Genomic DNA, 27,209 nt, shown 5'->3' on the forward strand with positions numbered 1-27,209 from the left:
ACTTTCAGAGAATTCTCAACTTGAAAAAAAAGGTTTTAAAAATTATCTTTTTTCTGCGTCCCATACGTAACAGCACATCTTTTCTGTCTAAAAGGTCAAGGTCAAGGCCATATGACACAATTTTTTGCATGATTATTCTTCTCCTAGATGTCTACCATCATGAGGGTATTCAATTTAATCAAAGTAATCTAACACTATTTTTAAGGTCATTAAAGCCTCTGAAATGTCCCATACATGTACGTAACGTGCGCGAATTCTTGGACTTGCCCTTCATCACTTCCTTCATCAGATCTCAACTCATCATTAACATTGTCTTCATGTTTATTTTCATCACTTCCTACATCACATCTCAACTCATTATCATTGACATTGTCTTCATGTTTATCACTTCCTTCATCACATCTCACCTCAATATCATTGTCTTCGTGTTTATTTTCATCACATCCTTCAACGAATCTCAACTCATTATCATTGACATTGTCATCATGTTTATTTTCATCACTTCCTACATCACATCTCAACTCATTATCATGGACATTGTCTTCATGTTTATTTACATCACTTCCTTCATCACATCTCAACTCAATATCATTGTCTTCGTGTTTATTTTCATCACATCCTTCAACGAATCTCAACCCATTATCATTGACATTGTCTTCAAGTTTATTTTCATCACTTCTTTCATCACATCTGAACACAATAACAAGTTCATGTTTATTCTGATCACTTCTAATTCGATCATTACATCTGAACTCAGTGACATTATTTTTCTCACGTCCTGCATGTCTCAATTCATTGTCATTCAACTCATCTTCACAACAATCAAGACTTTGAGTTTGACTGACATGATATTGGTAATTGTCATTAGCTAGCATTTGTCTGTCGAAACCAAAATGTATGCAAACAAGATCCCATATGTCTGCAAGTGAAGTGGACTTATTTACAATAGAACCTCTGGCGATAATCGGGCAAGAAGCTGAAATTTGCCCCAGCATGAGTTCCAAAACCACAACTTTCTGAGCGGCTGTCTTACCGCCAGCAACGTCAAAGGAATCGTCAACAAAACCCCGTACGGTATTTGCCTTCGACTTCCTTTGCCATGAAATACTCTCCGATAGAAAAGGCAAAAAATCAGTATATGAACACAAATTCATCATTAAACTACGCTTCCACTCTAGGAAGGATTCGGGAGTCTCGTACCGACTCAACCTGCGCAACTGTGCGGGCACTTCCGCTGACTGCGTCATCGTATCGTACTATACGTGAGGCTATCAAAGCATTACCTGTGTGTCGCTAACGCTGATGGAGCGATGAATCAGCCAGTTCAAATTGCAAAAATCACTACAGCTATAGTCCTAAACTGTCGATGCGTGACCCAGTTTTGGCCTAAAAATTCCTATGTGGCAGGGAACGAACCTAGCGCTGACACCACGACAATAAAAAGGGAGAAATTACCACATCAGATTGGGATGCAAAATGAACACCTTTATTCAACAAGGCCTAGGCTGAACATGCCGGCTAATATTTATACAATCATATGGTAGCTTCAAACAAACTAAACATAAACATTGGCGCCGGTGGTCTGACACAGAAAACAAGGCAAGAGTTCCATATCATCATTGCAACCCCCAGTAATCATTAAACATACCTAGTTGTGTTGCCAGACAGTTGATTTTAAACAGTCATAAAGTAACAACTTAAGCATCATGAGCAAAGTCTCATCAATATTAGTACAAAATATTTGGCAATATTATACCCATATTTTAAGATGCTAGAGCCATATTTACAATTCACAAGAGAGGAGAAAATATCATTTGTATCAGTTTGATATATTTTTTACTGGTCATGTTGGACCAGTAAATCTGGCTATTTCTGTAAAGTTACTGGCCCTACAGCAATTTTTACTGGTCTGGGACTGTCTGACCAGTGTCGCACGCTGACTTAGGACCGACCACCAGCCATACACTTATTTTACCGCCGTTTCTTGTCACGCTGGTGAAATATTTTTACTCTTCCAACTCAGTTCTATGATGTCACCATGCTAAATGATGGTCTCACTACTTCCACTGCATGCTCCAGTACATGACTCGATGATTGACGACGGATATTTGTTGTTTCCTATCAGATTTCTTGGTGTGACTATGAACAACTGTCTTGCAGTAGGGTTCGGGTCTGGTCAATACAATTTTGATGAATTCTAAATTTTTTAAACCTTTTTATCCCTCCTTTTCTCTAGTTAAATCGATTCTTATCTTCCTATGGACACTGCGCCTACTCTCCCGCACATAGCATTTGTAATATGCAATAATCTAAATGAGCGCAAGGTGGTTGGTTTCGAAAGAGGTGGTTGATGCATGTGTATGTGGTGACTCACTATACTATTAGTAGATCTAGATCTATAAGTCTAATGTTATCTCGGCCTATCTAGATTATGGATAAGGTAAAAATTATACTAGTAATGGCATGCACACTAGTAGGGACAGTGATTTTCTATTTCTAAAAATTTCCTTTCCGTTTCAGAAAATCTTAAATTCCGTTTTAGCATGTATGAAAACGAAAGTTCTGTTTCCCCATAGACTTTGTGTACATGAAAAAGTGACAATTCTGTTTACATAGAAAATCAATACGCGACAAGTAGCGATGTCAAAATGCTCACGCGGGTCAAAATTTGTATCTGCCACTGTACTAACAATACTTTAAAATCTATTGTAATAGAGGTAATACGAGTACAAAAACTATTTAAAAAAACATTAACATGAATACATCCTTTTTGGACATCGTTTTGAGCAGTCGACGACTCTCGCTTATCCACAATTTTGGATTAAGGGAGTACAGTGGTCATGATGTTTTAACTGAACGCAGAGGGCAGCAACACAAAGCTGTGTTTCTGCCTTTATTATGCAGACATGAATGTAATTTCGATACAATTGAGTGATGGAGTCGAGTGCAGTCACGATGTGTGGATTGTCATGGATGTAGCAAAGTGATATCATGTTTGTAGCCAGTTGATATTCGTATTTCGTTGAGGATATGAAGTAATTTCTGTTGCTATTCTGTGCATTTTGAGAAAAAATATGTTTTCCTTGATTTTCTTTTTGAAAAGCCACTTTCCGTTTCAAATGGCCAATTCCGTGCATTCCGTTTGTTTTCCGTGATTGCGGTAAATCACTGTCCCTACACTAGATCTTCTAGACAAATTAAATCTATCAACTGATGTGCGGAGAAACCATTTTCGCAAGCCAGCGACAATGTCAATGATCAATCACCACAATTCACACCAAACACATGAACAATGAAAGACATTGGTATCACTCACCATATAAAGTCCTGATTTCAACTCCAAAATTCTCTCTGAAATGTCAAACGTCAGATTTTGCCCTAAAACACGTGGAATCTGATTTCAAGAAACAGGGATCGCTAAAAGTAAAAAAAAAATGTGCTAGAAACTAAGAATCTGGTTTTGTTCTGCTTTTTCGAAATTTCTCGTTAGGATTGTATCTTAAAAGTTCATGGATTCAATTTGCACAAAAAATAGAGGCAACGGCATGCCTCTAGTTTGCCTTCATTCGACTGGCTCCAGGAGCAATGTGGGAGTGAATGGCCACTTACTTCCAGGTTGCATATCGCAAGTAGTGCAACGCAATTTAGCGCCTCTTGCATGCATTGACTATTAAGTGCGTGATGCGCTATGTCAAACAAAGGGCAGAGGGAGTCGATTCTTATCCGCAAAACCTGGTGATAATTTCAAGAGTTTATGAAATATTGAAAATGAACTATGGAATTAAAAGTAGGCTAACATGCGTTGGTATAAATTTCATTTGTGAAAAGATAGCTTAATAAATGAATCATGCAGAAAAGCTCATTATGTCAAATCTTGGACAAGTTACTCAAACAAATATCTATGACATTTAGCAAGGAACAGTTGGATATTCATGCACTGATGCACATACCAAAATATGGCTTTATTCTGTCAAATTTTGAAGGAAAATCCAGGGCGTTTAACTCCTTAAGACATTGGATTATTTAGTCACAAGAATGAAGGCACTATAGCCTTGAATAATGGGATTGGACTAATCATGATATCCGGTTATTGTCTCACCTGCATAGCAGAGTGAGACTATAGGCGCCGCTTTTCCGACGGCGGCGGCGGCGGCGACGGCGACGGCGGCGGCGACGGCGGCGGCGGCGTCAACACCAAATCTTAACCTGAGGTTAAGTTTTTGAAATGACAGCATAACTTAGAAAGTATATGGACCTAGTTCATGAAACTTGGCCATAAGGTTAATCAAGTATTACTGAACATCCTTCCTGAGTTTCATGTCACATGACCAAGGTCAAAGGTCATTTAGGGTCAATGAACTTAGACCATGTTGGGGGAATCAACATCAAAATCTTAACCTAAGGTTAAGTTTTTGAAATGTCATCATAACTTAGAAAATATATGGACCTAGTTCATGAAACTTATACATAAGGTTAATCAAGTATCAATGAACATCCTGCTTGAGTTTCACATCACATGACCAAGGTCAAAGGTCATTTAGGGTCAATGAACTTTGGCCGAATTGGGGGTATCTGTTGAATTACCATCATAACTTTGAAAGTTTATGGATCTGATTCATGAAACTTGGACATAATAGTAATCAAGTATTACTGAACATCCTGTGCAAGTTTCAGGTCACATGATCAAGGTCAAAGGTCATTTAGGGTCAATGAACTTTGGCCAAATTGGGGTATTTGTTGAATTACAGCCATAAATTTGAAAGTGTGTTGGTCTAGTTCATAAAACTTGGACATAATAGTAATCAAGTATCACTGAACATCCTGTGCAAGTTTCAGGTCACATGATCAAGGTCAAAGGTCATGTTAAGGTCAAAGAACTTTGGCCACGTTGGGGGTATTTGTTGAATTGCCATCATATCTCTATAAGTGTATTGGTCTAGTTCATAAAACGTGGAAATAAGAGTAACCAAGTATCACTGAACATCTTGTGCGAGTTATAGTAGTTTTCAAAATCAGCACTGCTGCTATATTGAATCGCGTGATGCAGGTGAGACGGCCAGAGGCATTCCACTTGTATTGTTTTGGAAACACTTTCTTTCAGTGATATCTCGCTAGCGCAGTGGCAGTGTATTGGACTGAGAATCAAAAGATTGGAGCAACAGAGGTTTGAATCCCAGAAAGGTAGCTATTAATGTGTGACTGGAAGCGGAAGTAGAAAAAAAGGGGGAAAAATGTTTCTTAGCTGGGACTTCAAAAACAAATTTACTGGGAGTACATATGGAAAATGCAATTTTCTCAAAAATTGGAAAGTGGTATTACTTGTGTGTGGATTCGTGTGATGTGAAGGAGGCAAGAATGAGAAGTATGAGTAAAAATCTGTAAATTTGTGTACTAAATAAATGGAGAGTTGTCCACACAATCACCTGTGATGTAGCATGTTTCAAACTTCCATAACTCTTATTTTATTACTGATTTTGATAAATCTACTTTTATATCAATGATATTCTCGTTTTCCTTTCAGATTGATGAATTCCTTGGGGTGTAGCTCCAATTGAGATGCTAGCTCACACCTCACAGTACAGACAATTTACAAAGAAAAAAATTATTTGAGAAAAAAGTTTTCCCAAATGATGTGAGTTGATATCTCATTTGCTTTTTTTTTGGTGGTTGTTAATAACAGAGCATTATGTCTACATCGACTGAGGCAGATAGCATCCCGATGCTCCCTCCTGATGATTCACCAGGAAGCTCCATCTCCTCGAGTCTCCAGGAAGAATACCAGGAGCTGCTGCAGTATGCTGTAGTCACTCCACATTATGATCCTTCTCAGCTCCCCCACACCCTTGCCGGAGCTGCCCAATCGTTCCAACCCCAGAGACCGATCAAAGACCAGCTCATCTATCTCCAGTCAAGCGGTAAATGAACAAAATCACTTCCACATACTGTAGGCCTACATCCTGAAAAAGAAACCAATACGTGTTCATCAACGATTTGTGTGCTATTTTTCACATTGCACGCATTTGAGCCTTGTGCACTACCCAGCTCTGCGTCGGATCTCGTACTACTTAAAATGTGCTGTATTAAGCCCTACTTCTGGTTTTGCAAGAAAAAAAAAAGTTTTATGCTTGGTTGTCTTATGATTATGTCTAAGATAATAAAAAGACACCTAAATACCTTTCAGAGATAAAATCTTGGGATGGTGTTATGAAAATTGTTTTAACATCTTGTATCTAAGGAGTTATTATTCTGTAAATCTTTTGATCGTTCCTTGTAACTTTTGTAACTTTCACTGAGTACTCATATTGTCAGAGCTATGATATGTGTTAAACTACAAACGATGCACAAAATTTCTCTGTGCCAGATAACATATCGAGATGTAAAGTATTCTGAACATTCTCTTGTCAATTTTTAGGTTAACTTTCTTAGAAATTTACAACTGGTGGGGAGTCTATATTGTAATTCAATGTTGCGTACAATATTTATTGGTCAACAAGAATTCTCGCTACCCCAAATAGGAACAAAAATCTCATAATGCGCGAGACGAGATAATTTTCACTCCATCTGGTCGTCATCACCACTTCCGGTTCAGAGTTATGCTCGCGCGAGGTTCGCGATACTGAGTTTTCCACCACGCTGAAATCGATGCAAATCAGCGTAATATGTACAGATTATACTTTTTTATTTAATTTGGTCAGTTTTGATTCCATTTGAATTATAAATAAAAATACAAAATATATTTCACATGAAAATAATTTTTATTCATGTTTTTATTTGGTTATAAAGAAATAAAACAAAAAATGAATATATTAAAATTTTGCATTTAGCGACTGACATCACGATCGTATTTGACTAGACGCTAAATATATACACTACAGCATTCATTCCGTTCAATTTTAAGTCGACCACAAAATGGATAAAAAATCTGTTTCGGAACTTAAAAAAAACTTTACTGACAGAGGAATACCGTGCAATGGTATCTTAGTAATTACGGCTGCCAAGCTACAGCTGGGGTAATAATATCCAAGTCCTTTGGAAGCGCATAGAGACATTATTCATAATTGTGATATGCGCTATACAAGAACTGTTTATTATTATTATTAATGGAAAGCGTCGGGCAGAATTAGTAACTTAAGCAGAAAAGGCCGTTAAACTGTATCGTGAAAGAGAGGGTTGTGATCACGAAATTTCCGAGCGAAAGCGACGTTGTGTTGTTGTGGATGACGGCACTGTTGATCTGAATGGCAAAACAGTGCATTGGACTTCATTTCATTTCATTTCATTTCATTTATTTCCATATTCAATTAAAAACAAACATAATCATCAAATCACAAACAAGAATATATACATATATATCACATACAGAAAAAACACCTATAAAAAAAGAAAGTGAGAGAAGGCTAATTTACATACATATAAAAAATACATAACAAATTGAAATATGGTGGAAACATCAAAAGCCACGGGGGCTTATCGAGGGTATTCCCATACGATTAAAATACAAATTAAACATATTTTTATGAAGAGATGTCAAAGCCAAGATAGAAAGAGAAAGAGTGAGGAAATGAAAATGAGATTGCATAGTAAACAGGAGAGATTGACACACTGTAGCATGTTTCTACAAAAATCTATTAATTATCATTTTGCAGTATATAGTATTTATATTTTCTTTTAAATGATGACAAAGTAGGATATAATTGTAGCTCAAGTGGGATACTGTTCCAGCATTTAGTACCCATGAATATAATAGTTGTTCTTGAGAACTTCAATTTCAATAAAGGTAAACGTATATCCCCCTTGGCCCTAGTACTGTATGAATGAATTGCACTATTTTGGGAACAGGAAGTTGTAATACCGAAAAGCTATCCCATAATGCAATGCACGTTACAGGGATTTTTCCCGGATCTCGGCGAAATCGTTATTTGGGGTAGCGAGAATTGTTTCTTGCTAGATCCAGCAGGAAACCCTTGTTATACAAGAGGAAATATTCCAAAGACATTACAAAGTCAGATTTACAGATATTCACTAATGTAGAGATCTTATTCCGGACTAATCTTTTTATTTTGAAGAAAATATGCATGGACAAATAACCATTTGTGTATTTTCAGCACAGTAGCGCATGCAGCCACGCAGGGGTGGCACATTTTAAACGGTGTGTTTTAAAACATGTTTTAAAACACCCGTTTTTGTCTCACCTGCGAAGCAGAGTGAGACTATAGGCGCCGCTTTTCCGATGGCGGCGGCGTCAACACCAAATCTTAACGAAGGTTAAGTTTTTGAAATGACAGCATAACTTAGAAAGTATATGGACCTAGTTCATGAAACTTGGCCATAAGCTTAATCAAGTATTACTGAACATCCTGCCTGAGTTTTAGGTCACATGACCAAGGTCAAAGGTCATTTAGGGTCAATGAACTTAGACCATGTTGGGGAATCAACATCAAAATCTTAACCTAAGGTTAAGTTTTTGAAATGTCATCATAACTTAAAAAATATATGAACCTAGTTCATGAAACTTGGACATAAGGTTAATCAAGTATTACTGAACATCCTGCTTGAGTTTCACGTCACATGACCAAGGTCAAAGGTCATTTAGGGTCAACAAACTTTGGCCAAATTGGGGGTATCCGTTGAATTACCATCATAACTTCGTAAGTTTATGGATCTGATTCATAAAACTTAGACATAAGAGTAATCAAGTATCACTGAACATCCTGTGCGAGTTTCAGGTCACATGATCAAGGTCAAAGGTCATGTAAGGTCAATGAACTTTGGCCAAGTTGGGGGTATTTGTTGAATTACCATCATAACTTTGAAAATTTATTGGTCTAGTTCATAAAACTTGGACATAAGAGTAATCAAGTATCACTGAACATCCTGTGCGATTTTTAGGTCACATGACCGATGTCAAAGGTCGATAAACTTTGGCCATGTGGGGTATCTTTTGAATTACCATCGTCACTTTGAAAGTTTATGGATCTGATTCATGAAACTTGGACATAAGAGTAATCAAGTATCTTTGAACATCCCGTCTGAGTTTCAGGTCACATGACCAAGGTCAAAGGTCATTTAAGGTCATTGAACTTTGGCCATGTTAGAGGTAATTATTAGATTGCTGTCATAACTTACATGTGTATAGATATAGTGTATAAAATGTGAATATAGGGGTAATCAAGTATCACTGACAAGTTTTAGGTCACATGATCAAGGTCAAATGTCAATGAACGTAGTATTGTATTATTATATGAATGGTGTTTTTTGTGAATAATTATTTTATAGTTGTTTTCAAAGTCAGCACTGCTGCTATATTGAATCGCGTGATGCAGGTGAGACCGCCAGAGGCATTCCACTTGTTCAGCTTAGATTTCATGATTTCATGAATTTCAGTTTATGTAATTGTACCAGACCTAGATCTATGATGAACCTTGATTTTACAGACTTTCTCATGAAATCAGGTTTACTGCAACTACTTTCTAGTTTCATAATATTGAAAATTAGTCTGAAATAGATATATATTGGATTTTATTGCAATAAAAACTATCAAAATACAATCACAAGCAGTCAAAGACTGAAATAAGTGAATGTTTACATACAAATAGAATCATAACAAAATATAATGTAAACATTATAAATAAATATCAAATACAATACAAATTCATACAAATGAAAAAGAAATGTATCATAAATAAATACAAAAGGCCATTAGTACTACAAAGTGTCACCAAGGAAGAAAAAAGAGGGATGAAAGATTATGAAAGAGAGAGAAGAGAAGAGAGGTGGGAGAAGGGAAAGAAATTGGGATAAGACAAAGAGAAGGGAAAGCAAGAGGTGGAATTTGAAAGAGAATAGGAGGCAACCTTCAGAAAAAAAAACTGATTATGCAATACAAGACATTTAACAATGGTAACAAGTAAATAAAGTAGTAGTTGCATCGAAACGAGCACAAAAAAGGGGAAAAGTAGAGCTGAGGAAATACATGTAGACTCCCGAAGGAAGTCGAAGCAGGGTTTCAGATCAATAACTTTGAAGGGTTTCAGACTTTCAGTTATGTTCTTTATGCAGCAGAATTCCCAATTTGCCATGAAAATTGAGCCTACTTAAAGGAGAATGAAACCTTTGGAACAAGATAGCTTGTGTGAAAACAGAAAAATAAAAGAAACAGATCAACAAAAGTTTGAGAAAAATCAGACAAATAATGAGAAAGTTATGAGCATTTGAATATTGCGATCACTAATGCTATGGAGATCCTCACATTGGCAATGCGACAAAGATGTGTGATGTCACTTGTGAACAACTCTCCCCATTTAGTATATATTTCACTTAAACTTCCTCTTTTATCACATCTATCAGTAGATCATGTGTCCTTTCTATAGAAGGGAATGTAATACAGATTTTTAAAGAATACGCCGTGTATAAAGAGTTTGTATCACCACAAGAAAAAGCAAAAAGAGAAATTTTGGGGGTATTTTATAGTCCATCAAAGGGAAAGTTGTTCACATGTGACATCACACATCCTTGTCGCATTGCCAATGGGAGGATCTCCATAGCATTAGTGATTGCATTATTCAAATGCTCATAACTTTCTCATTATTTGTCTGATTTTTCTCAAACTTTCTTTGTTCTTATTCTTTTATTTTCCTGTTTTGACACAAGCCTACTTGTTCCAAAGGTTTCATTCTCCTTTAAAAAGCTAAAAACAAACATACCTTGTTGACAAACTTTGAAGGTAGCACAAGATTTTTAAAGGAATATAAAAGAAATTGGCTCCCAGTGAAGCAAACAGACAAACATTGACAAACTTTGGAGGTTAATAATGAGAAAGAACTTAGTTCTGAGGAGCATTTAATCAACATTTGTTCTCTGACAAGTTATCAGATCTCAAAACTTTCTTTCATTTTCACTGGCTGAGAGGCACTTTTACTATGGTTAACTGTCATAAAAAACAAGATTTTGTCAGATTCAGATGAAACATTTGACAAGTCCTTTCATGAATTGTTCCCAAGGGGCCCGTAACACAAAGCTTAGCAATGATTGTAGAACATTTTTTTTTACGATTAATTGCATTTACTACAATGTACAATCAATTGTGAAAATCAAGCGTACAATTAATCGCTAATTTTTGTGTTAATGGACCCACATTTCATTTTTTTGTCTCACCTGCGAAGCAGTGTGAGACTACAGGCGCCTCTTTTCCGACGGCGGCACACAGTGGGCCGGGGCGAAACAAAAGTGCGCCAAAATTCATTTTGGGCAATTTCAGATTTTTAATTTTTTTCATGCCCAGCTGAAAGACAACACTTTGAAGAATACTTCAGCAAAATATTTTATTCGGGAATTTGCATAAAGGATGTTAATTTCCTACCTCAAATCGTAAAATGTGACATTTTGCGAAATGCCGCGTGTATGACAACATAGTTGAAAAGCAAGCAATTTCACGGGAGGTTTTTCATGTAGGAATCTGAAATGGCACCCACGTAATCCTGATATATTCTTCTTTTCGTGTGAAATGGTTCAAATTAGATAAAAGACACATTTCAGGAGGTTTATAGGACAATTATTCCTCGAAATAGGCTGATAATCCATGTTTTTAGCATTTACATTAGAAACGTTTATATTTCCGTGGATTTCTGTTTAAATTCTATCATTATCATTTTGCCAGATGTCTAAGCTTTAAGTTGGTACCAAATTTAGCTGCCCGTTTTTGCCCGTTTTCATGTTAGAGCCGATTTTACTTGGCACAACACCCCCAAAACCTGTTCAAAAACGGTCATTTTTATACCACGCAGTCATCGCAGCGCACCGTGTGGGGTGTACACTGCCGTTCATATTTGCACGGCGAGGACGATTCCCCTTCCATTCCATGAAAAAGACATGAATTCCGGGCATAATGCAAACAAAATAAAGGTTGATAACGCATATAAGGGCTACCCCAGAGATAAAATTTACTTGTAGAATAATTTCAGCCAAAAACCCTCCTCACAGTAAAACATTCGTGGTCCTATATACTCTGCGTTTTACCCAAGTCTACACCGCTTGATAAAGCACGGTTAATATTTTTCAGATTTTTAAGTATTTTTTAAATCTAATGATCATTTTGATGCCATATAATTATTTTCAGGATCTCATACACACTTGTTAGGCATGTGAGAAGCATAAATCAACATTCACTCTGGTCAATCTTAAAGTAACACATAACACAAAGTTTATATACTAAACATTGTTTAGCGTAATTTGTCTTTTCACAGATAGGTAGCCAATCAAAATTTGGTATCAAAGTGACGTCATATCGGCTTTAAATTATGTTCAGTCGATTCTACGCCCAAAATTACCCTTAATCAACATGTTAAAGTAAAAATATAACACGGAATATAATTTTGGCGCACTTTCAACTCATTCTGGCCCACTGTGCGGCGGCTGCTGCGGCGTCAACACCAAATCTTAACCGAATGTTAATTTTTGAAATGACAGCATAACTTAGAAAGTATATGGACCTAGTTCATGAATCAAGTATTAATGAACATCCTGCCTGAGTTTCAGGTCACATGACCAAGGTCAAAGGTCATTTAGGGTCAATGAACTTAGACCACGTTGGGGAATCAACATCAAAATCTTAACCTAAGGTTAAGTGTTTGAAATGTCATAACTTAAAAAATATATAGACCTAGTTCATGAAACTTGGACATAAGGTTAATCAAGTATTACTGAACATCCTGCCAGAGGTTCAAGTCACATGACCAAGGTCAAAGGTCATTTAGGGTAAATGAACTTTGGCCAAGTTGGGGGTATCTATTGAATTACAATCATAACTTTGAAAGTGTATTGGTCTAGTTCATAAAATGTGGACAGAAGAGTAACCAAGTATCACTGAACATCTTGTGCGAGTTTCAGGTCACATGATCAAGGTCAAAGGTCATTTAAGGTCATTGAACTTTGGCCATGTTAGAGGTAATTATTAGATTGCTGTCATAACTTTCATGTGTATAGATATAGTGTATAAAATGTGAATACAGGGGTAATCAAGTATCACTGACAAGTTTTAGGTCACATGATCAAGGTCAAATGTCAATGAACGTAGTATTGTATTATTATATGAATGGTGTTTTTTGTGAATAATTATTTTATAGTTGTTTTCAAAGTCAGCACTGCTGCTATATTGAATCGCGCGATGCAGGTGAGACCGCCAGAGGCATTCCACTTGTTCAGCTTAGATTTCATGATTTCATGAATTTCAGTTTATGTAATTGTACCAGACCTAGATCTATGATGAACCTTGATTTTACAGACTTTCTCATGAAATCCGGTTTACCGCAACTATTTTCTAGTTTCATAATATTGAAAATTAGTCTGAAATAGATCAATAACTTTGAAGGGTTTCAGACTTTCAGTTATGTTCTTTATGCAGCAGAATTCCCAATTTGCCATGAAAATTGAGCCTACTTAAAGGAGAATGAAACCTTTGGAACAAGATAGCTTGTGTGAAAACAGAAAAATAAAAGAAACAGATCAACAAAAGTTTGAGAAAAATCAGACAAATAATGAGAAAGTTATGAGCATTTGAATATTGCGATCACTAATGCTATGGAGATCCTCACATTGGCAATGCGACAAAGATGTGTGATGTCACTTGTGAACAACTCTCCCCATTTAGTATATATTTCACTTAAACTTCCTCTTTTATCACATCTATCAGTAGATCATGTGTCCTTTCTATAGAAGGGCATGTAATACAGATTTTTAAAGAATACGCCGTGTATAAAGAGTTTGTATCACCACAAGAAAAAGCAAAAAGAGAAATTTTGGGGGTATTTCATAGTCCATCAAAGGGAAAGTTGTTCACATGTGACATCACACATCCTTGTCGCATTGCCAATGGGAGGATCTCCATAGCATTAGTGATTGCAATATTCAAATGCTCATAACTTTCTCATTATTTGTCTGATTTTTCTCAAACTTTCTTTGATTTTTCTGTTTCGACACAACCCTACTTGTTCCAAAGGTTTCATTCTCCTTTAAAAAGCTAGAAACAAACATACCTTGTTGACAAACTTTGAAGGTAGCTCGAGATTTTTAAAGGAATATAAGATAAATTTGCTCCCAGTGAAGCAAACAGACAAACCTTGACAAACTTTGGAGGTTAATAATGAGAAAGAACTTAGTTCTGAGGAGCATTCAATCAACATTTGTTCTCTGACAAGTTATCAGATCTCAAAACTTTCTTTCATTTTCACTGGCTGAGAGGCACTTTTACTATGGTAACTATCATAAAAAACAAGATTTTGTCAGATTCAGATGAAACATTTGACAAGTCCTTTCATGAATTGTTCCCAAGGGGCCCGTAACACAAAGCTTAGCAATGATTGTAGAACATTTTTTTTACGATTAATTGCATTTACTACAATGTACAATCAATTGTGAAAATCAAGCGTACGATTAATCGCTAATTTTTGTGTTAATGGACCCACATTTCAGTTTTTTGTCTCACCTGCGAAGCAGTGTGAGACTACAGGCGCCTCTTTTCCGACGGCGGCGGCTGCTGCGGCGTCAACACCAAATCTTAACCGAATGTTAATTTTTGAAATGACAGCATAACTTAGAAAGTATATGGACCTAGTTCATGAATCAAGTATTACTTAACATCCTGCCTGAGTTTCAGGTCACATGACCAAGGTCAAAGGTCATTTAGGGTCAATGAACTTAGACCATGTTGGGGGAATCAACATCAAAATCTTAACCTAAGGTTAAGTTTTTGAAATGTCATCATAACTTCAAAAATATATAGACCTAGTTCATGAAACTTGGACATAAGGTTAATCAAGTATTACTAAACATCCTGCTGGAGGTTCAAGTCACATGACCAAGGTCAAAGGTCATTTAGGGTCAATGTACTTTGGCCAAGTTGGGGGTATCTATTGAATTACAATCATAACTTTGAATGTTTATGGATCTGATTCATGAAACTTGGACATAAGAGTAATCAAGTATCACTGAACATCCTTTGGAGTTTCAGGTCACATGATCAAGGTCAAAGGTCATTTAAGGTCATTGAACTTTGGCCATTTTGGAGGTAATTATTAGATTGCTGTCATAATTTTCAAAGTTTATAGAATGTGGATATAGGTAATCGAGTATCACTGAACATCCTGTGCAAGTTTCAGGTCACATGATTAAGGTCAAAGGTCATTTAAGGTCAACGAACTTTGGCCAAGTTGGGAGTATTTGTTGAATTACCATCATAACTTTGAAAGTTTATGGATCTGATTCATGAAACTTGAACATAAGAGTAATCAAGTATCACTGAAGATCCTGTCCGAGTTTCAGGTCACATGACCAAGGTCAAATGTCATTTAAGATCATTGAACTTTGGCCATTTGGGGGTAATTACTAGATTGCTGTCATAACTTTCAAAGTTTATAGATATAGATTATAAAATGTGGATATAGGTAATCGAGTATCACTGAACATCCTGTGCGAGTTTCAGGTCAATGGACTTTGGCCATGTTGGGGATATTTGTTGAATAACCATCATAACTCAGTGTATGGATCTAGTTCATAAAACTTGGACATAAGAGTAATCAAGTATAACTGAACATCTCATGCGAGTTTCAGGTCACATGACCAAAGTCAATGGTCATTTAAGATCATTAAACTTTGGCCATTTCGGGGTAATTATTAGATTGCTGTCATAACTTTCAAAGTTTATAGATATAGTTTATAAAATGTGGATATATGGGTAAATTAAGTATCACTGACAAGTCTTAGGTCGCATGATCAAGGTAAAATGTCATTTGTTGTCAATGAACGTAGTATTGTATCATTATATGAATGGTATTTTTTGTGAATAATTATTTTATAGTAGTTTTCAAAGTCAGCACTTCTTCTATATTGAATTGCGCAATGCAGGTGAGACTGCCAGAGGCGCTCCACTTGTTTTCATATATAATATACAAATATTAAAGCAAATACAAATATGTCAAGTAAAGTTGTAGAACTACATGTAGTGTCAGTTGTGTATGATGATATCAGAAACTTTGCATGGTCCTACTCCTTTTTAAAAAAAATCAATGTCTACAACCCAATAGAAGTGATAGAGCTTTTGGATCAAATTATACATGTACCTTTCGTTGAGTTGATTATCTGGTTTTTGTTGAAGTTACTTTTGTAGGAACTGGGCAGCACAGCTTCCCGCAGCATTAACACCAATCCGCCAGCCGGTATAACCATTTACATTGGAATCATTTTATGTCTACATGTACGTTTCAGTCATAGTGGCTGACCTTATACATGACAGAAATTACCGGTACTCTTGGGTGTTTAGGATAAAGTTGAGAATCATGAGTCCAATGCTCAAGTTACTAGACCACAAATTTACAATATTATTTTTTTTCCAGATGAGAGTAGTTCAGTGAGTGAACCGTCGGCAAAACTTGGAGAGAGCATGGTTGCTACCCATGGTTCTCAAAATGGTGAAGAGCCCCCAACAGATTCACAGGATGAAGGTTCTAGAGATCAAGAGCTCCGTAGAAGGGACCTCACTGGTAAATATCTCTTGGGCCATGTGTCACAAAGTTGCCCATTAAAAAAGGGTTGTGCTGTTACATATTTTGGTTAATTTGCAGAGTTATTCCTAACTTGAACATTTTCAAAACCAAAGGAGCTACACCAACAGAATTAGTATCATTAAAAAGCTGAATCCAATAGATAATACTCTAGAAAGTTTCATAGATCTAGGATCAAGAAAATCTGAGTTATACGTCTTTAAAGACAGAGCACTGGGGTTGGCACAGCCGGAACCAGTGCCGCCTGTTCAATGGGAATCCTCAATATTTGTGCTATTTTTTGTAAAACGTTAATATTTTTGTGAAAACTTGATTTCAGACTACAAATGTGGTATCAAATTAAAGCCAGCACATTCTGAATACTGTTAAATGATTGAAACATAAGCTTGGCATTGTCATTGTCATGTAAAAACAAGGTAAAAAACATTGAAAAAGAAATAGATATATTAGTGCAACTTTTCACTTATCAGAACAATCTTTCCAGATTGACACATTGTTTTCTTTCAATACGTAGCTTTTGTGTAAAAAAAAAAAAGAAAGTGTGAATTCTGCTAGATAATCACCAATTCAAGATCAAATTATACGATAACTACCTGCAGTGTGTTGATAAAATGAAATATCTTGGGGTTATACTTGACTTACAACTGACCTGGTATGAGCATATAAGATTTATAAGTACTAAAATATCACGTACAATTTGATGTATTCGCCGCATAAAGCAATTAATACCTCATAAAACTCTTGTAACCTTATATTTTGCTTTAATATTACCACATATTGATTATTGTTGCACTGCATGGGGAAGTTGTTCAAAAACAAATCTATCCAAACTACAAAAATTACAAAATAGATATGCGAGATTAATATTAAATAAGGATTATAACACACCGCAGTGTACACTTCTTACAACCCTAAATTGGCAATCCATTGAACAAAGCCCAAAAAATATCACTACTGTTTATTAGTATTCAAAATAATTAATATAAAAGCCCCTAATTATTTAAAATCGCTTATTACTTATCGCACCTTTAAATATTGTACCCGCTATGCACTAAATTCTCTCCTCGACATTCCATTCATCAAAACTGAATTTAAAAGAAAGTCCTTCTCTTATAAAGCAAGCTCCCTATTCAATAAACTCCCATTTTCAGTTCAATCCACCAATTCTATAAATTCTTTTAAACGAGGTTACCAATTGGCCAAACATTTATTATAACAAAGTATCTACTAGTATTCCTTCCTTTTTGTTTGTTTTTGTTTTCTTTTTTTAATGTTCATTTTATAGATTATAACTTTTTATGTAAATTTTCACTTGTATTTATGTATATATTATCATGTTTATGGTCTATTTTATGTTTGTAAAGGGGGAGGGCTTCGTTGTAAAGCAGTTTTATAACTGAATCGAACTACCCTCCACCTTATTTTATCATTTGTTATAAATAAAACATGAATAAACAAATAAATAAATAAAATAAATTGTGAAAAATAATGATACTCTTTGTCAATTTGAAACTTGTGTAGGTACATTTTGCTAAGATCCCTAAGTGTTTATGTTAATAAAGTTTAAAATGCTAATTCCCAGATATAAATATTCGTATTCGATTGATACAAGTGTGTAAAATCCAGTAACACATATTTTAGGATGTTTCCCTCCTGATTTGCTAGTGTTGTTATAATAATAAAAAAAAGTGCAGTTAAACTTTGAAATTTTAAGAACAATTTAGTAATTTTAATTTTAGTCTCCTTTTAATTAATCTTTATTTATACCTCCCCATTTCTCTCTTTTCTCTCTGTATTCTTTTTTTCTCCTACCCCTTTCTCTCTTTTTCTATCTGTACATTCTACATATCCACCTGGATACTTAGCTCCAGTCAATGAATTCAGGAGCCCAGTTAGACCTTATCCACCAGAAGAACTTGGATCTAGTACTCCACTGTCCACAGACCAGTCTACTCTGACCAACCAGTCCAGCAGCCCTGGTTCACCTGTTATGGACCAAGACCTGGTCCGAATGGAGAAGCTACTGGACAACTGGAGCCTTGAGCTCAAAAGGGGTGTTTTGGTAAGTAATTAGGGGCTTGTTGCAGGAAGAAACTTGATTTTCAAACATTTCGAAGCACGGGGTCGGGAAATATTGTTTGATATTTTAGATTCTGGCCATTAGTCATCCAATTTTATTCACTGTCTGACTTTTATTGGGTCAAAGGTCAAAAGTGCAATAGTTTTCAATATTTGTTCTAAGCTTCTGAAATCCTTGCATCTGATTGGCTCAGAGCAAATTTATCACTGAAAAAAATCACAGACAACTTGCTTCTTGGAATACTCCCCACAAAACACCCTCCTAGGGAAATAGTAGGTATTTTCCCTTTCAAATGAGAGCAGCATTTCGGGAAAGATGAAACGAATGCTGGGTTGTTAAGTCCTTCACCTGGCCGCGATCTTATGGGGCCATGGAAAGGACTCCATAGCGGTAGGTTAGTCTTGTAGGATTTGTATAGTATTTTTTACTCTAATCTAGTGGATTGATGGAGCTTGTACCTATAAATGGATACCTGCAGAAATTTTACATGTAATTTGGTTTGAAACTGTAAGTGTCATACATGCATGAGATGTTGCAATATCATTTCCAATAAAATGTTAATGGAGAAAAACATCCAATCCTCCAGTTGCATATACTTTCCAATGTTCATGTATGTGGGACAATGTTGAAAATTTCTAATACTTTAAGAATAAGACATGTGATTTATATCTTTCTACAGTAAATGGAGCTCACTTTATCACTTAAATGATGAAATGGGATGTTTCCTGACAACATACAAACCAAGGAAAATACTTCGCACAAGGGCATTTATTTATTTTTATTTTTTTATTTTTTTTCATAAAACAAAATAGTAGTTGTTATTATTATTATTATCATCATTATTATCATTATTATTATTAAGGGGGGGGGTAACTCCCAGTCCTGAAATATATAAAATACTCTCATTTTCAAAGTAATGCTTTGATATTCACAAAGATGAACTTGTTTTTTTTTGTTTTACTTAATCGAGCACTTCTCCAAAACAGGACTGAACCAAGTATTTGAGGGGATGAGGAGAAGGGTCTATGTCTGTAGACTAGCTTAATAGCTTTGAGGCATTTACTACTAGAAGTTGTTTTGCATCAATTGATACACTTCCTCAAGTACGTCGTCAAGACTGCTTGTCATAGGTCAATACTCAACCTTGATAAAAGCTTGCATGGCAATTCGAGGGGATATTATTGGTCCAGTGAAGGTCTTCTAGAAAAAGGACTATCTAATTATAAACCTAATATTTAAGAATATGACATTTTGAACATTTCCAAATATAAATGTATATAATGATCTCATTTGAGGTTCAGGGTAACTGTTAAAAATTTATATAAAAATTAAGATGATTGCAAGCCTTTGGTTCATTGGAACATCTAAAATCTTAGCTTATAGTATGGTTGCTTTGAAATCATGATTTTGAATTAAATTTGCTTTTATACTTATGAAGATGAATGAAACAATGAGCCATACATTTTCATGTAAGTATTCAAACAACAATAAAAAAAACTTTGGACTCTAGTTTGTTCCATGATTTAATCTCCTCATCAATTATTATAATGTTTTCTTCTAAATTTGGATCATATTCCAACCTTAAAGTGTGTGGTGGCCTTAAGGACACAAAGATCATTTCTCTCCCAAATCCTTACATGGCAAATGACAGGAGAATTAAGGTGACGTGACATTTGCACTTGCGACAATTGCTCCGGTCTTCATTTTGTCCACTTGTAGGGTTAAGGTTTCAGTAGGATTTTATGTCAGGTTTAGGATTAGGTTTAGTGTAGGGTATAGTGTTAAATCCAGGGTTGAAGTAAGTCATTTGATTAGTGTGGAATTTCATATGGTCTAGTGGTTAGGATCAGGCGCTCTCACTGCCATGGCCCAGGTTCAATTCCCAGTGTGGGCACACAACTTTTGAGCCTTTCGGCTTTTATGGGTTATCCTGTCGAGGTTTGCTTTCTATTTATTATGTCTTATTTCCTGTGATATTCTTGACGAATAAAATCAATCAATCAGTGGAGCAATCATCGCAAGAACAAATGTCATGGAACCAAAGTAAAAGAGGTTGAAAATAAATGCCAGTTGTAGGAAATCTAGAAATGTGTTTAAACAGAATCCAGTGAAATTACCACCCAAGTGTTCGATATAATGACTAATTCCAAATAGTATATCTGCTCCCTTATCTGTTGAAGGGAAAATTGTTTCAGGTTAGTGTATGTGCAGTCACACTTGTCTGTTAGGGCAATCCAAGGGAACCAGAAATAAATGGTCACTGTAGATGGGTGACCTTTATAGACAGGTTCTTAAACAAATATTCCTTTCAAATGGGAGACAATTTTAGAGGCCATTAAAGACTGGTTTTTACTCTAGATATGTGGCTGCTAAGACAGTTTAAACTATTTACTCAATGAACGCTTAGTTTGAACGATTTCTTTGAAAATTTGTTGACGATGGAAGATGTTTTATTTGAATCCAAGCCATGGCGTAATTTCCTTCGGCAAGAAATTTATCCACATTGTGCTGCACTCAACCCAGGTGAGGTGAATGGGTACCCTGTAGGAAGAAATTCCTTCAATGCTTTGAGTGCCTAGGCAGCCCAGCTAAAGCCGGGGTAATGATAATAGCAGGGCCCGCTGGGAGAACAGTTTTCAGAACTAAAGTGGCATCCCTGGGTAAAAATACCTATATTATTATTATGAAAGTTTATGATCACCAAGTAGAAAGATTTAATGTAGTAGTAATGATATACAATGAAGAAAAGAGGATAAATTCTGTTGTCTTATTCAAGTTTGGATTCTCTAATGAGCTTTATTGACGCAAGCGTCAACAAGCTAATTTTAATCCATAAATAATTTCTATGATCATAGATTTTCTTCTTTATCTTTCTTTTATATTTTTCCCAGGCTGAGCTGAGTCAAGCTAAGATCCAGGTGATAGAGAAATCTCGGGTGGATGCACGATTACAAAGAGAAAAGTAAGAATCAGAATGCTTAAAATAAATACTACAAGGGTAAATATAAACATTTTTTTGTGCAGGGCCCTCTGGCGGAACAGTTCATAAGAATAAGTGTCTACCTTGGGTAAATAAGAATGATCGTTATTATCAATATATTATTATAGGTCAAGTCTACCCCAGAAAAAATGTTGATTTGAATCAATTGAGAAAAATCCAACTAGCATAACACTAAAAATTTCATCAAAATCGGATGTAAAATAAGACAGTTATGGCGTTTTAAAGTTTCGCTAATTTTTCACAAAATAGTTATATGCACAAGTCAGCTACATGCAAATGAGAGAGTCGATGATGTCCCTCACTCACTATTTCTTTTGTTTTTTATTGTTTGAATTACACAATATTTCAATTTTAACAAATTTGACAATAGGGACCAACTAGATTGAACCATAAAATGTTAAAACAATGGTAATTCCACATGTTCAGAGAGAAATAAAACTTTCTTTCACATGACAAAAAGGGGAAAATTAGAATAATTCATATTTCATATAATACAATACAAAAAAAAATAGTGAGTGGATGACATCATCAGTTCCCTCATTTGCATACAGACCAGGATGTGCATATAACTGTTTTCTAAAATTAAGCTAAATTTTAAAAATGTTATAACTTTCTTATTTTACATCCGATTTTGATGAAATTTTCAGCGTTGTGCTTGTTGGATTTTTCTCTTTTTATTCAAAACAACTTTTTGTTGGGGTGGACTTGTCCTTTAAGTTCTATCTCAATTAATTTATAAGAATTGATCAATCATTATTCTTCTTTGATGATCTGCTTTTTATCAGCCTTTCATTTTATTCCAGGATCATTAAGAATATATAAATGTCATGTTTTCATTAAAAATTGATTTGTTGACAACCATTCCATTTTCTTCCAGATTGGTCTCCCACATGGTTTTATCCTAGTCCATCCGTTCGTCAGCTAAACATTTATTATAATTGCAATGTAGTCAAATCAATGGTCTAATATCCAATTCATTTTGTTTAATATGCACTTAGAATAATTCCACGTAGTCTATACGATTAGATGAACTATTCATGAATCAAATTTTCCATTGGTGATGTACAAACTGGCCAGATTCAGGGGTAATTAACAAGCTGGACATTAGACCAAGTAAAAATCTGACTAGATGGGTATTGGATTATGTTTTAGGTAGATCAAGCAGTTGAATCAAATTGATAATAGACTGAATCCCTTGTTAAATACTATCTGAAAAGATTACCAAATGCTCCAGTAGACCAAGTTAATATAAACCATTTTCCTCTTGCATGCAGGTCGGACAGAGACCTGAGACGGGTGCAGAATGAGATTGAGAATCAGAAGGAGTTGCTTCACACTTTTGAGCAGTCCGTGGAACGCAAGGATCACATCATCTCCAATCTTACAAGAGCCGTCCAGAAAGAGAAGGATCGCTTTCAGATGCTCCGGCGATTTGAATCATGGAAGCTAAGGCACAGTGAAGATAGGAGACAGGTAATGCAGCCATTTTCCTTGGGAAATGGTATCTCACAGAGACAAACAAAAAAACGAAATTTTAAGAAAGCTTGACTCACCAACTGATCTGTTGTTTGGTTTATAACTAGGGCCTGAGTCATTACCTTCATTTTGAAAAAAAAATGCTCAACCACTTCTTGGATATGGGTTGTTATGTTTTACTGATAGGAAGGTAATAAAAATCTTCAAAAATTTCATACTTGCATGAGTGCATGAAAAGGCCATCTATTTCACTGAAAGTACTTTAATTTAGTTAGCTGCAGAACATTCGCTTCTTTCTTGACTCTCAAAGATTGATTTTCTGAAAATTTCAGTTGTTGTTAGACTTCTACTTAGGTGTACATGGATCAGATTCTGGTGAGGCCAACAAAAATTTGTTATTTTCATAGGCAGGAAAATTTCGTGCCATGGGGTGAGTCAAGAATATGTAAAGAATCTTTGATTTTGAATTTTCTGGTCCTTTTTGGGTCCTTTTCTAGATTGGATAAAAAGAAAGATTGTATCAAGCTTTAAGATAGGGTGGTAGGGAATTATGAATGAAGCAAGAGTTGGGGATGGAACTGAAGAACATTGATTGGGACTAATGATTGATGTATACTTGACTTCCAGGTTATTTTTAATTTTGGAAGTGCGCTTTGGTATCATAATTCATATCATTTTATCCCTAGGTGTTTACGATGAAACTGGCAAAACGGCACCACGAGAAGCATTTAAAATCTAAAGTATGGTCTGCCTGGCATAGCATCATTGTTGCTAAATGGAGACAGAGGGTAGAGAAGGCATGCCAGACCAAGGCTCAAGAAGTCTGTATGAAGCTCACCAATGACTACGAGGCAAGGTTGGCTTCTGTAAGTAACTGACCTTTAAACTAATTTTGTAGATTTGGTAAATTTTTTATTATTTTGTAAGATTTGTTTGGATTATTATCAAATGAAAAAGGGTGTCAACATTACACTTAGCTCATGTATGCGTGTGTGAATCACTATGATCTGATCAGATTTTGGGGTCACAAGGTTGAACGTTAGAGGTCACATTGCTCATATGGAAATGTTTGAAATTAGGTGTGTAGTACACTATTGATTTGGCAGTTGGCATTAATTTCAACCGTTGCATTCACAAATCCAACTAGTTCTCTTTATTTATAAATTAGATTCTTTTTTCTTTAAGAAGCTATTTAAGGGGCCTGAATTTTTTTAATGATTTCTGTGACCCATCTGAAATCTTTGATGCTCCCTGCTCCATTCCAACTCATTACCCAGTTGGAGAGAACCTTCAGAAACTGCCTAAATAATCATGTTTTGTTATATAAAGATGTTTATACAATCATAGATTCCTGACGGGGAAGAAAGGGAAATAATTACTCATGAGGACTAATTTGGACTTTGTTTGATCCATTCGGAGCAAAAAAGTCTAATTCCATGCAAAATTACTCGTGAATTTGATTGAAATGACAAAAAAATATCATGTTGCTGGTGACATACAAGTCAATTTTAATGTGATCCGAGTGTTTCACTAACTGCCAAGAGCCAAACAAGCTGCTTACAGGGGAGCAATTCATCTACATTATTCATCTGACAATCGTCAGATCTGATTTTGATTGGCTGAGAGGGAAAATTCATGTGGTAATTGTCGGATAAAACAGGACTTTACAGATAAAATGTCTTTTAAGTCCTTTCATGAACTCTCCACTGATTCCCCCCCCCCCCACTCCATCAACCAATTGAGCCAGCATTGAGGCCTGAAATAATCCAAGGACATTCTAAGGCATCCTTTAATGTACTCATTTGCCCAAAAGATTTTCTATGCCCCTTTTTAACTTGATTTTTTCATTTGTGCTGTAACATAGAAATGTGCCGGATCAAAAAGTGGCTTTGCTCTACAGATATAGAAATGTAACGATGGTTTGTTTGAAATTTTGTTTTGTTTTCCTCTGAAGTTGAACGAAGCCCTTGAAGCTGCACGAGCTGAGGTGACCAAGCTCCACGGCGAGAGGGATTACTATGAAGAATCGATGAAGAAGGCCTTCATGAGAGGTGTTTGTGCTCTCAACATGGAAGCTATGGCCATGTTTCACGATGGGGAGGGTAAGCATATCACTTGGCTGAATGAAATTTTGAAAAATAAAAAGAAATTTCTGGCGGAGTTTGTTCAACAAATAATGAAGGTATACCATGAACCACTTCAGCGATTGTTCATTCCTCCATTGCAAACCTTCAAACATCATCCAAATTATTAAGTGCGGCAGTTACTTAGTGACAATGAAAAATATTTATAGAAATTATTGTGGTAGTGAGAGGGGGGGGGGGGATGTTCTACGAATAATTGATTATGACAATTATCTCGTGACAACAATATGTTGTTAACCATTGCCTACTAGAACCAAGTGTTCAGTGTTTGTGGGAATCAAAAAATGTAGAAGTCTTCAGTTCAACCTAACCTGGTTCCAGTACAAAGCCTATGGGTTCTAAATAAGTCAGTAGTCTCTGGGTTAACCTATTGCCTACTGGAACCAGGTGGTCCCTGTCACAGGCCCAGTGCAAAAGCAAAGGACAAAAAAACTCTAGAGAAAAGATAATTGCGTATGTACTGTTTACACAACAAATCACAAAATAGAAAATGGATTGGAATTACAAATCAAACGAAATATCTTTAATCATAATTAAATTCAATATGTTCACTTCTGTGAATATTATGGCATAGCATCAAAGAATAAATTCATAATGAAATTTCGATTTGAATAATATAAAGTCCTTAGCTGTTGTCATTTCGTTGGGGCCCATTGAAGAGAACTGATGAGTTTATCGCGATCAGTGGAGAATCCGAACATCGATGACTCATGACTATGACGTCACACTAGGGGACGATTCCCGAGACTTCTGTCCCGTCTGGAGTTCCCGTAAGCACCCTCAGTACTCACTGTTGATACGACTCTGCCTTTAGAATATCGGTACTAAAAACCCTACAATAAATAATAAACATGGAACCACACTTCTAATACATTGATCTAATCATGCAATTGATTCATTAATTAGTTTTGCATAATTAGTTGTGTCAAGTGTCCACGTTTAATTGGTGGAAATTCATTTCAAAGTATCCATAAAGTAACCTTTCAAAATACGTTTAATCTTACAAATACATTACAAATTAATTATGCCAATCCATTATAGATAAACTTCATAATTGTCAAACACGCAACCATGTTCAGATATAGCATGTAAACAAACCCATTAAATGGACGTAATATCGAAAATCTTTTAAATTGTTTTAATTTGCAAAATTCAACATTAAATAAGGTTCATATAATCTGCAATTAACTTAACACCTTATTTCGTGCAAATTTCCGTCTTAATTTTAAAGATTCTTGAAATATCCTAGTAGGAAGTAATTTCGACTTACCACGTATGTGGGTTAAGAAATACATCATAGAAATCATCTAAAACTCCTTCCTGACATAGCAGCATAAAATCGTCGATAAAACAAATCCATTATGTGTCTGCTAAATCATAGCAAAATGATAAAAACGATGGAGTTGATACCGCCCCTAAGGCAAAAACAAATCGAGACAAATCCCGTCAGCTCCATCCAAACCAATAAAACGTAATGGCCAAAATTAATAGGCCTACAGTACACGACGCCTTCGGAGGTTTTTAGGGCGTAGTTCATTTGCCTAACAAAAGTTTTACAAATAATTTGCATATACGTATTGCGCTTCGCCTAGACGTAATGTCCAGTCTTCAAGAACAGCTCTAAATTAGTAAGATTCATACACTTAACCTTGACAGTCCCTATACAAAGTCTACAAGTTTTACATAAGTCAGTAGTCTCTGGGTTAACAATTGTCTACTGGAACAGGATGGTCCTTCAGACCTGCCAACCAGTACGTTTTAGCCGTATTTAGTACGTTTTTATCTTACAAAATCGTAATTTATTGAGAAAAATCATCTCTATATGTCTCTATTTCATAAAACGTACACAAATATGGTTATTAGATCAATGTAATTTCAGGTAACTTGTTTTTTTTTCAATCATTTTGTAAAAACCAGGGTGAGATATACACAAGTTTCAATGGGTTTTTTTTTTC

General features: G+C 35.6%; 1 protein-coding gene across 1 annotated transcript in view; it reads left to right on the plus strand.

Moving 5' to 3' along the window:
- The first annotated feature begins 5,686 nt into the window (after window positions 1-5,686).
- Window positions 5,687-27,209, plus strand: part of LOC129257476 (centrosomal protein POC5-like) — a 45,574-nt gene continuing 24,051 nt past the window's right edge. The window contains exons 1-7 of the mRNA XM_054895802.2: window positions 5,687-5,915; window positions 16,386-16,532; window positions 18,419-18,615; window positions 21,525-21,595; window positions 22,909-23,107; window positions 23,797-23,976; window positions 25,065-25,212. Coding sequence (XP_054751777.2) covers window positions 5,687-5,915; window positions 16,386-16,532; window positions 18,419-18,615; window positions 21,525-21,595; window positions 22,909-23,107; window positions 23,797-23,976; window positions 25,065-25,212 — 1,171 coding nt within the window. The remainder of the gene's footprint in view (window positions 5,916-16,385; window positions 16,533-18,418; window positions 18,616-21,524; window positions 21,596-22,908; window positions 23,108-23,796; window positions 23,977-25,064; window positions 25,213-27,209) is intronic.

Source organism: Lytechinus pictus, chromosome 3, assembly GCF_037042905.1.
Source record: "Lytechinus pictus isolate F3 Inbred chromosome 3, Lp3.0, whole genome shotgun sequence".
NCBI lineage: Eukaryota > Metazoa > Echinodermata > Echinoidea > Temnopleuroida > Toxopneustidae > Lytechinus > Lytechinus pictus.